Genomic DNA, 12,274 nt, shown 5'->3' on the forward strand with positions numbered 1-12,274 from the left:
GAAAAGCAGATGTTAGCGTGAGTTCATGAGGTAAATGATGATACTTGGGTGAGTTCTGAAAGCATGTGTTGGAAACTTTAGATGACCTGTTAATGTATATAACCAATACTGCCCTGGCTACTGCTCACCCTTCCCCTGAGGCATATGGCTGAGGGACGGAGCAGAGGAGAGAGGGGAGATAACTGAGTATATGAGTTTGTTTATGGCGGCCCAGGCTCTGTACCCACAGGCAGAATTGTTGGATCCTTTAGTCCTGGGCAGCCACACTTCCCCTGCCAAGTCCTGGAGGGGCTCACAGGCTTTCTTGAGCTCATTCTTGGCATCCAGTTCTTAATGGGACTCCTCTCCACACTCATTCCACCCTTCCCTCTTCCAGATGGACCCGCATGATTGGAGGTGTCCCTGCTGGGTTAAGGTCTCTTCCTTCTTTTTCCTGGGTCCTGCTATAGCTGAGACAACCCTCTGTTGTCACATGGTTATAGGGCTTTTCCACTTTTCCAGTTTTGGAAGGGTTATAAGCGCTTCACATCTTTATGTAGTTTTAATGTATTTGCATCTCCTATATTTACTCTTTCCTCCAATATGTATGTTCTGAACAGTTATGATGTGTCAGGAACAGTTTCTAGTAAACAAAATAGACAAAATTTCTATTCTAGTAGTGGTGAGGGGATGGGGATGGCAGTTGCCAAATAAAATATCCAGTTAAATTTAAACTTCAGGTAAATAACCCATAGTTTTTAATATGACTGTATCCCTTTTATTGCTTGGGATATATTGAACTTAAAAAAGTATTTGTTGTTTATCTAAAATTCAAACTTAACTGGGTGTTTTGTATTTTTATTTTCCAAATTGGCATTCATAGTAAGGGAGACAAAACACCTTTTAAAATGATAGTTTAGGTGGTAATTGGTGCAATAGAGAAAGTGAGGCAATGGGCAGAGGGAGTGCTGGCAGTGATGAGATTCTGGGGCCACCCCTGTAATAAGGGGGCATTTGTATGTCTCCAATATACACATGGGCTGTGTTTTAGATGTAAAATGGGTGTAGGTAACATACATAGAAGAACTGTTTCCAAGGATGAATAGTTCATCAGACCACCACTCACAAACTTACTAAAAGATAGCGGAGCAAAGCTATATGTTATCAGTGTCAACTGGGTCTCCCTTAAGTCAAACTTCTTAAGCTGGGGGTGGGTACCCATGGGAGTTCACACAGTGTGCACAGGTACAAAAAGACCAAGAATTCTCCTACAACAGTGGTTGGCAAACTCATTAGTCAACAGAGCCAAATATCAACAGTACAACGATTGAAATTTCTTTTGAGAGCCCAAATTTTTAAACTTAAACTTCTTCTAATGCCACTTCTTCAAAATAAACTTGCCTAGGCTGTGGTATTTTGTGGAAGAGCCACACTCAAGGGGCCAAAGAGCCACATGTGGCTTGCAAGCCACAGTTTGCCGACCACAGTCCTAGAGCACTGATAACACTTGAAGGTTAGAGCTAAGATTCTTATTTTGTACTAGAGGCCCGTTGGATGAAGATTTGTGCAATAGGCCTTCCTTCCCCTGGCTGCCAGCACCAGCTTTCCTCTGGCACCCGGGACCCAGGCCTTCACTCCAGCCGGAGCCTTCAGTCTTTGCTCTGGCCAGAGCCTTCAATCTTCTCCTCTCTGGCTGGAGCACTGCTCCTGTAGCTCCCTACACCCCCGCCCCCCCACCCCCGCCCCGCCTTCCCCCTCATAGCAGGAGTCCTGCCCCACCGCTCCTTGCCTACATATGCAAATAAACATGCAATCTTTGTTGCATTGATTTGTATACTCACACCTGATTGGCTGGTGGGCGTTGCAGTGGTACACCCAATTTTCATATTTCTCTTTTATTAGTGTAGATTGTTGTGTCGTGCTACATCTCTATAAATGCTAAGGTAAAATACCTTGGTATTTTATACCTTCTATCTTCACTCAAATTCATGTTCATACTGATTTGCCATTAGGAGACTAGAATGAAAAACTAAATCAGAGAGAGAGAGAGAGAACACATATAAATGGAGATTAGGAACCCCATTTTCTTACCTCTTCCCCAAATACTTATATTTGAAGTCTGGGGTGGGTGCCTCACCTTCAAAGAATCCTCCTCTATCAAATATTGTTTATCCAATTGCTGCCAAAGTCTCTGAGGCCCTGAAGTCTAAAAAAGGGACAGCTACTCTCCACCATGGCTGCCCATAGGGGAAGAATGACTCAGGGCCAGTCCTGCTCACTAGGCAAGCTACTGAGATCCTTCAGCATTCTGTCACTGCCAGGAACACAGTTCCCACACAGCCAGTGTTTTAGAGAGGAATCTGTGGCCTCCTGCCCACTTTTAGTCTTTATTTTATTGCACATATGCACCAACACCACCAATTCCAACAGTCTTAAGTCTGATGCCACATTCTGCTCAGTATCACACTCCATCCACTGCTGGTCCATGTTCCTTGTAGTTATTTTTCTCTTCTGTTTAGATGTTCTTGAAGAAAATGCAGTACGTAACAGAAGCAAATCTGTTTTTGACACGTGAATGTAAAATTATATTATGCTAAAAATGTGAAGCTATGACTCACTCTCATTGCCAGAATGAAAAACAATTATGATTGAGTAATGGCGAGCGATATTGCTGCTAAATAACCTATCTCCCTTTAGCACTGAATTACATGAGAAAACTGCATTCCTTTCTATCTTTAAGTATTCTTTCAAGTTGTACCTGAAATAATAGTAAAAGCCCTGAATTATGTTTTACATTAGAGTTCTAAAGAGTGCTTGGTATAAAAAGAATAAAAGAAAAAAAGCCATCCTTCTCAAAAGTCAGGCCAACTTATTTTTAGCTTGAATATGCAAATTGTCCTTTGGGAATAGCCTTAGAATTTAAAGTATATTAGAGAAAACCCCATCAATCTACCTATAATTAAGATGTTAGCTGATGTTTCTCTTTATTCTGTTTTTAGATTGTCCTTCAGAATGTGTGAATGTGAAATGCATTCAGAAAAAAAAATGGATGGATTACCCAACAAATGATACTCTCTCTATACACATACAAAACCTAATTTCCTTTTCTTTTGCCTGTATTTTCTGATATATTTCTCTGCATATGTACATTTTTACTACATTGTGTAGCAATATAATGTTGTAACTTTATTTGAAGAAACCTTATGATAATTATATTTTGTACTCATATATCAGAAAATATGAACACCATATATAACATATGGTTCATTCTTCATTAAGACTTACCTTTGATTTATATTTATTGTGCCTCTTTACTTCATAAAGTATAAGAAAACTTTGCCTAAAAATATAGTCTATGGCCCAACAAGTATAGCTCAGCGGTTGAGCATCAACCTAGGAACCGAGAGGCCACCAGTTCGATTCCTGATCAGGGCACATGCCAGGATTGCAGGTTCGATCCCCAGTGGGGGTTGTGCAGGAGGAGGTAGCTGATCGATCAATGTTTCTATCTCTCTATTCCTCTTCCTTCCTCTCTCTCTAAAAAAATCAATAAAAATATATTTTTTAAATAGTCTATGACTTCAATTAGGGGTCCCAAGCTATTTTTGTATATTATTTTTTTCTCACTCAAAAGTAATCTCTTTAGACACAGATATCTACCACATACATCTATTTCATCTTTATATCCCATGAAAAAGCCCAAAATAGGACATATAATAAATTTTCACTAAATTCAGTGTTTCTTTCTCACAACCCAAGAAACTAAGTTTGTATAACAACAAAATGTTCCAAAACCTCCTAATCTAAGTTAATATTTTTTATTATAATTTATTTAAAAGGTGAAGTTGTGTAAGTCATTCTTTCCTTCTTCATTTTATTCTCTTTGGATTCACTTAGGAAAAGCCTATTCAAGTTTTAGCTTTAAAACGTTATGAAATATGTATTTAAATTGTAAACACATAAAAATATTTAACCTTACAAGTGATAAATGCAAAACTGAACAACAGTAACTCTTTTGTGCTTATTAAAATAGCCAAAAATTATTAAAATTGTGATTTCCAGTGCTGATGAAATTGTGGAAAAGTAACATAAAACTCAGAACCTTTTTGGAAAGCAATTAAGAAATATTTGCAGAGGTGGTTATTTTTAATAGCAAAAATTTGGAAATTGCCTAAGTATTTAACAATTCGTGACAGATTAAACAGGTTCAAACCTAACTTTGGTAGATGATAATTCAACTATTCACAAGACAATCATGAATAGTGTGTGAAAACTAATGTGTGATGTAAAATAATAATTAAAAAAACAGATCAGACTATGTAATCAGGTGACAATTGCTTAAAATTTGTAAGCATACATTAAAAAAGCCTAAAAGGAAACAGGACAACATGAAAATTTTTATAGGGTGAGGGGATTATGGGTACATTTTTATTTGTTTTCTTTTATGTTAAAATATTATTTTTAAAATGTATAAAATGAAGGAAAAAAGGGATCAAGTTTTAGTCCCTCAATGTCCATATATTAAGGTAGATGTTACGAAGATACCTAAGCAATGCTTCTCTTCCTTGCTTTAAAATCTCAGCATGTACTTTGTCTAGAATACCAGGACCAAAGATTAGTACAAGTAAAACCAAGTATAATAATTTGATACATGCGTTTTCTTAAAATTATAAACTATTATAATTTTTTAAATATCCCACTGGTTTTGACCGAAAATAATTTTTTTTTGTCCATAGTATAATATGCTACAATATATCTTTATAATTAATGAATAAATTATGTTTGTGATTCTTGTTAGCATTACAAATTCAGGATATGATTGTCTAAAACCTATATTCTGGGACATTTAAATAACAAGAGGACATCCAAGTTTCAAATATGACTGGTCATTTGACACTTAACATGAGCATATTAAAACATAGGCTATGTCCATACTGCCTAAATTTTACATACTATTTACACAACCTACTAAAAATGCTGGGCTTTCCCATTTATTATCATTATTATTATTATTATTATTATTATTATTATTATATCATTGCTACTATGGTTATTCTTTGAAAGTCTAAATAAAGTTTGTCTTGTTCCCTGGTAATATCTCCTTTACATTCAGCCATGAGTTTGGACATTAGCGCATCCTGTTGTAGTCTTTGAAGAAGACAGACTGGGTAGCTCTTTTTCTGGTTGCACAGTAAAATGATAGTCCTCTTTCGGGGTGGATTCTATTTCCAAGCTCTTGCCCTTTTGATTTACAAAGGGTCTATCTAAAATTTTCCTATAATGGCCAATGTTATTCCAAGTCAGCAGTTTGCCATTTTAGCAAGGAAAGTGCAAGAGTTATGATTATAGTGTAACTTGATATAGGAAGCGGACTTTCTTCCAGGAAGTTAAGACTTTCACAATTATAATAATCCAGTATAATAGTAAAACATTTTTTTTTCTTTTCTAGAAAAATACCATAACTTCACATTGCTTAGTTTATCTGATACATGTACATAAATCATCCTTGTAAGTAATATTTAATTCAGGTTTCTATACATCCTGAAAAAGCATTTATAAATGAGAAGTATAAACTGACTGATAATGGAGATAGAATACTCATCATCTACTCTCTCCTGACCTGCGGATGCACTCCCTCACTCAGCGGTGCATCATATTGTTAAGAGCACGGTCTCTTATGCCAGATCACCGTGGTTGTGGTTGTGTAAATCTGAAAAAATTATTTAACCTTTCTGTGCTTTACTTTGTTCATCTGATAGGTAGAGATAAAGACAGCACTTACATCATAGAAATTTGTGATCATTGAGTTAGTAAATGTAAATTTTCTGGCACTTAAATATTATTATTATGATTATTAATGTACATATCTTCATACATGTACATGTTCATGTGTATATTTGCTGAGAGCACCAATATTAAAATGACACAATCCTGACTTTAAAAACATGCTTAAAAATCAACTAAATTTGCTGTGAAACTACAACTAATCTAAGGATGAAATCTGTGTGTGTTTTTTAAATTAACTAAGAAGCAATCTTACACCCCTCAGTGGAAGAAGGAAGTGGTCCAATCATTGGAGCACATAATCAAGGGCTTTGAAAATGTTTTTAAAAGAAAATGAAGTTCTAGTTGCTCTAAGTTGGAGCCACATGGAAGCACTGAAAGCCAGAGTATCTCTCCTTTGCTCCAGGGCCTTTCCAAGGCACTGCTCCTCCTTGGTAAACATTTGCTGGCTCAGCATCTGAAAGGACTGGTATGCATCATCATCTTTCTGAAATGGAACGCTTTCTAGTATAATAGTCATCATCTTTCCCCCAAATTCCTATCATTCACTGTGACGAGAGCCATAAGTCTGAATGCTTCATTCTAATTATTTTTACAGTGAAATTGGAAAGAGAAAACAAAGCCATTTTCACTTTTTACTTTTGTATCAAATGTGTCTGAATGAATTAAGTAGACGTGTTTATTCTTCACAATTTAGATTTGGAAATGCTCATTTGATTAAGTCTAATTATATAATGATTTAGTCTATGTTTTCCTGAACTGACCAAAGACTTAAAAGTCTTATGTTTTCAGATGTCTTTTACACATGCAACAAATACTTATTTGTTGCCTACAGTGTACCCAGTGCCATGGGAGATACTCATTTCACATTGATAAGTTGCTTTTGCTTTCTTAAAGAAGAAAAGATTGAACAAAGGAAATTAGCCCATTTTATCCTTGGTGCTTAGCACATGGAATTTTGAACCAAATAAGCTAACTTGTTTTTACGCTGGTGGACACTTACTTTCTATCTACACTTAGAGCACTGTTGGATGACCATATCTTCCAATGTTCTACATAATGTGCTGGTTTTGTCTATGGTATTTAGTAGTACCTATTTTTTATTTTGAGGGTGAGCCTGGGTTGCCTGGAGCAGTGGGACAGAACGGAATACCAGGGCCAAAGGTCAGTACAAATAAAACTTAAGTAAGATTATTTGAGACATGAGTTTTCATGAAATCATAAATTATTACAATTTTTTAAAATATCTCCTTGGTTTTACCTATTTATTATTGTTGTTGTTTTTTTGTCAATAGTATAATATGCTACAGTACAGAACTTTGTGACTAATGAATAAATTATGCTTGTGATTCTTGTTAACATTACAAATACAGGATAAAATCATCTAAAACCTATATTCTGGTGAAAACCGGTTTGGCTCAGTGGATAGAGAGAATCCCGGGTTCGATTCTGGTCAAGGGCATGTACCTTGGTTGCGGGCACATCCCCAGTGGGGGATGTGCAGGAGGCAGCTGATCGATGTTTCTCTCTTATCGATGTTTCTGACTCTCTCTTCCTCTCTGTAAAAAATCACTAATATATATATTTTTTTAAAACCTATATTCTGTGACACTTAACATGAGAAAGTCCATATTTCAGATAGTCATATCTGAAACAATGATCACCTTGTCATTTGCTACTTAATATGAGCATATTAAAACATAAGCCAATGGTAAGATGTGTACACATATAATACCTTAATAAAAAATGAAAAAATAAAATAAAATAAAACATAGGCCATGTCCATACTTCCTAAAATTTGCATACTATTTACATAACTTACTAACAAAGCTCTTCTCAGTGCCGCTGCTGCTTTTCCTCAAGATTTGGTGACCTCTAGCACTTACAGAGCACAACCAGTTAATCAAATGAAGAGCAGAATAAAGACGTGGCATGTTTAAAATTTAAAAATGGATGTAGTCAATTACTAAACAGGGAAAAAATGTAATGAAGATTATTTTTTTTGGATTGCAAGTTTTCTTTGTTTCTTGAAGAACAAATGAATCTGTTAAATATAAAAAGATTGGTGACAGTTTAGTTTAAACCAAACAGGCAGACAAATCCCAAATCCTTTGATGAGTGTACATCCCTTGAAGTACAAAACTAACGTCTAATCCTGTCAGCTGTGCTGGTATTTATCCATACTCACAGATGCCTGTCAGCTGATTGTGCAGATCACTTTGCTATTGACGGGCGCTTAGGATGGACCTGAAACCTGTAGACCTGTCCTTTGTCCTGTAAGAGAGGAAAGAAAATATTCCTTCTGGTTCTACAGCCATTCTCCTGTCTGTTCCCTCTCTTGTTCTGTGCTAAAGAGGCAAGTGATAGGAGTGAATGCTCAAGGCCTGCTCTCAGTGCTATTCGTCTGTTGCCTAGCAACCCTCGGATGGATGTTGAGCGCTGAAAGGTAGTCAGAAATTCAGAAAGCCAAAGGGTCAGGCTGGCTTCCAGGGAGTGAAAATAATCTTGACTCCAAACTGACTTCTAGAGTAGGTTATAATTTTTAGAAACACAATAATCACCTTAACCCATTTTTGAAGCCGTTGATCTCATATGGCAGCACTCACACATTTTGTAAAGGGAATATTCACCTAAAGTGTATAATTTACTTTGGAACTCTTCCACACCATCCTTTGTCCCTTCCCGGGGGAAGGGAAAGTGAGATACTCCTCAGAGCACGGTTTTTCACTTTAGTCCTCACAGTGGCGGGGTCATCATTCTGGGGACTAGTAGAGACATTCTCCTAAACTCACTTTGATCCTGCCATTCTCGTGTTTTTTTCTGAAGGTACCGGTGCCTCCTAAAGTACACCTGATTTAGAACATGCTGGTTACCAGTAGGGTAAAGAGAGTTCATGACATTGTGAGGGGGTCCAAGTTCAGGACTGTAATTATGGTCATGATGGGAGAAGATGGAACTACACAGGGACTCAGAAACCCTGAAATAGTCCATGTGCCAGGGGCTGCTTTGAATAAAGACTTGGTGCAAGCATGTGCTCACCCACCTTACTGACTCTGAGTTCGGGCAGAATACAAAGTCCTAGGCTAAAAAACTGCCAAAGACATTAAATTGCCACCACACTGTTCTCCTTTGAGTCCCATTTTAAGGATGATAATCTTAAATATCTTCCTTCAGTCCTCTAAAAGCAAAGAGTTAAGATTTTATTTTTTATTGATATCCATACCAAATTCTCCAGGAAACTCATATTATTGTTTGTTTTCATATAGCAACTATATATTGCCCCCCAAAAGGGTCACATAATTTATCGACTATGTTCAATATCTAATTTTGTTTGGTGTTGTTTAATTAGGTGTTAATAATATTGTTTAATTTAAAAAAAATTACAATTTAATATGTCACTGAGTCTTTGTTCTTTTGTTCTCCTCCAGGGAGAACCTGGAGAGCGAGGAGAGAAGGTGAGGTTTATTCTACCCACATTTATCTGCCCTCCCTCCCAAAGAGGTACCACGCTGACTGTATGAAGTATGGACAGATGAATAGATTTAGATATAGATATATAGATGTGTAGCTATAGATATAATGGCCACTGTTTTTTTGCTTTTTTCATAAATTAATTAGTGGAAGGAGAAAATTGTGTAATTCTCATGTATAGAGAGAAATGTTTAAAGGGCTTAAAGAAATGGAGGGAAAGGGAGCAAATTTAAACATTCTATATCTGGATTTTAAATGACTTTCAGAAATCCCCGGGCCTACAGAATTTCTTTTCTCCCTGCTCGCTAATGCCACTCCGGTGTTTTTCTGAGCATCCACATCTCTCTACTGCTTCTTAGGTCACTGAGTTAAAGGGATACAGATGTTTACCACGGCGAATCTACTGAGAGTTGCCCCACAAAGAATTCCCATAAAAACCAAAAAGAGAAACAAAAGAAGAAGAGTGCCATATGTTAAATTTCTCTTTGCTGTCCTTCCTTACTACCTTTGGGCATGTCCTGACCATTTTTAGACTCCCAGCGCATATTTGAAAGCTAACTTTCCTGGTTCTTGTGCTACCTAATAGTGTTTGAGAAGTGAGCTGTCTGCACAGGAAACCTCCAGATACTCCGGAACGCTCTTCATACGTGATCTGATCTTTCTGACAAATCAGTGTCATCACCTCTGCTCCCCAAAGAACTACCTCTAAAGATCCAGCGAACTTTTGAATGTAACTGAAATTTGGGTTTTGAGAAACAAAAAGAACAAAAGCCACTTATTTAAATGGAAGGAGAGCAAACCAGAGGGGACACTCAGACCCTCTGTCCCACGTCCCCTCTGGGCCTGTTTTCCTAATAAGAAAGCTAGTTTCTTTGGTTTTGGTTTTTAATAAAGGGATCTCCAAGCAATTTTTTAAAGTATGCTGCCTATTAAGGTTCCTCATAACAGATTATCAGAGTATCTACGTGGCATCCAGCCAGTTTGTGGTAATTAGCTTGAAGTTAATTAGTCACCCGGTGACTCTTTTGTGTGGACACTAAGGCGGGAAAAGGGGCAGAGCCAGCACCATCCGGGCTCCTCAGACAAAGCAGCTCAGGCTCCCAGGCTGCCCTGTGGTATCTGTCACCAGAGACAAAGGCCTGAGCAGGTTTCATGCTCCTGAAACAAGAAAAGAAACTAGAGAAAAAGAAAATGTCTTTTCCCTCGCCACCCCTCCTTCTCTCAGGGAAACAGTCATCAATAGTTTCTCTCTTATTTTAAGGCCATTTTTAAGCGAGAGAAAAGTGACCTCTTCTGAAGCTAGACAGAGGGCTTATGGAGTGTGAGAACAATAATGCATTGTTGTTGCCTAGCGGCTATCATTAACAGCTTGTGCCAGAGACTGTCCTAGTTGCTTTACACACAGTACATTGTTTATTTCTTACCACCCCATAAAGTATGCTTGCCCTTATGTCACACATGAAAAATATGAGGCATAGAAAATTTCATTTTCCCAGTCAGTTTTGGAGTCGGGCTTCGTCTCTCGACTCCAAATCCACGATATTTTCACCATAACATGCTACGAGACAGAAAGAATTGAGAATTTAAGGAAGCAAAGCATGGGTAATAAACAACTGACTTTTTTTTTTCCAATACATTGCTTTGTGGATAGAAAGGAGATGTCAGTGAAGAAATAGGTATAGAAAATCTCAAAAATAACCAAGAAAACATAAAATCCCCAAGTTTTGATTTAAAAAAGCAGTTTTGTAATAAAATAAAAAACATTTACTTCCCAAATGCAACACATGTAAGTACAGATAAGTCAGATATTCAGGGCACAAGTCATGAGGGCTGGCTCATGCACTTTGAGGCCCTGGAGATTTGAGACGGGCTTCAAGACAAGAGCAGATTTATACAGATCAAAGGGAAAGCAGGAGCCAGGGGTTCAGGTGGCAGGAGGAGGCATGGAGTGGAGAGGCAGGTGGCATATTGAGGGAATGGTCTGGAGAAAGTCTGTGTTACTGTGGAGCTTTTGGGCAGATGAGAAAGAGGTGGAATGAAGGAAGCTCTAAGTGCCAGAATAAGCTACTAGAAATCAGAGAAATTGCTGCTTTTCATTAATATCATGGAGTAATTTAAAACTGTTCAGCCATGTTCATTGTAAAAAAAAAAATGTATTTAGACCAGTGATATCGGCCAACTGCTCAAGTAGAACATTTGCAACAGATTTTAATATATGGTGCTTTTTAAAGAAAACTTAAAATAATGGAAAATGCTCTTGTATAATGTCACCAATATATTTTACATGTATCGCTTTTTCCCTCCTCTTAGGGAGATGCTGGCGAGAGTGGTCCCAAAGGTGATGCAGGAGAAAAGGTACAATGTTGACAAATACAAAAGTGTATGTGTATGAGCGAGAAATAGCATTCTGTAGGTTTGGAAATGGGAAGTTTTGAAAAATATATGTGAATGGTAGTATCTTTGTTTCATAAGAAAATAGAAAATTCTACAAATTTAGAAAATCTTTAAGTATGTAATATATAAAAGGTGATTATTCCTCAAGTTCCTAGCTATACATTTAAATATTTTAGACATAAAAGGGTAGGTCACAGATTTTTAAAAATCTGTAGTGAGGTTTCTAGGCTTTCAAGGAATAAAAGCACTTATTCATGTATAAATGGCACACTCTCTTTATATGCAGATATAAAAATAGAATTTCTAAAGTGATTCTGTTTGTCCCAGTGTTAGGAGAGAACAGGTCAGAGGATTGGAGTGAGATTTTAAAAGTTTGAGAGTAAATGTCACTGATTAGATTCTCTAATGGAGTTGAAGATTTGCCTCAACTTGAAATGTACTCAATCCGGATATTTTGTCATTTCTTTTGGTCCTTTAAACCGCTCTTCACAGCACAGTGGTCTTGTGGTTTATCTTCCTACTCTCTCTCTTTTTCCCTCCAACAATCTGCCTCAGTTCAGACTGGCAGACATCTCTGACATAAGGAGGATATTTTATTTCCCTTGTGCTATCTGTTAAGAATGAAGGAAAAGATCTTTTTAAGAAA

The 12,274-nt window shown here is 37.1% G+C and overlaps 1 protein-coding gene across 1 annotated transcript in view; it reads left to right on the forward strand.

Moving 5' to 3' along the window:
* The window catches only part of COL25A1 (collagen type XXV alpha 1 chain), a 459,898-nt gene that overhangs the window by 363,817 nt on the left and 83,807 nt on the right, over positions 1-12,274 (forward strand). Inside the window, exons 14-16 of the mRNA XM_084880782.1 lie at positions 6,874-6,927; positions 9,192-9,218; positions 11,545-11,589. Of these exons, the coding sequence (XP_084736908.1) occupies positions 6,874-6,927; positions 9,192-9,218; positions 11,545-11,589 (126 nt within the window). The remainder of the gene's footprint in view (positions 1-6,873; positions 6,928-9,191; positions 9,219-11,544; positions 11,590-12,274) is intronic.

This window comes from Pipistrellus hanaki, assembly GCF_964339955.1.
Source record: "Pipistrellus hanaki genome assembly, chromosome: 1".
Lineage (NCBI taxonomy): Eukaryota > Metazoa > Chordata > Mammalia > Chiroptera > Vespertilionidae > Pipistrellus > Pipistrellus hanaki.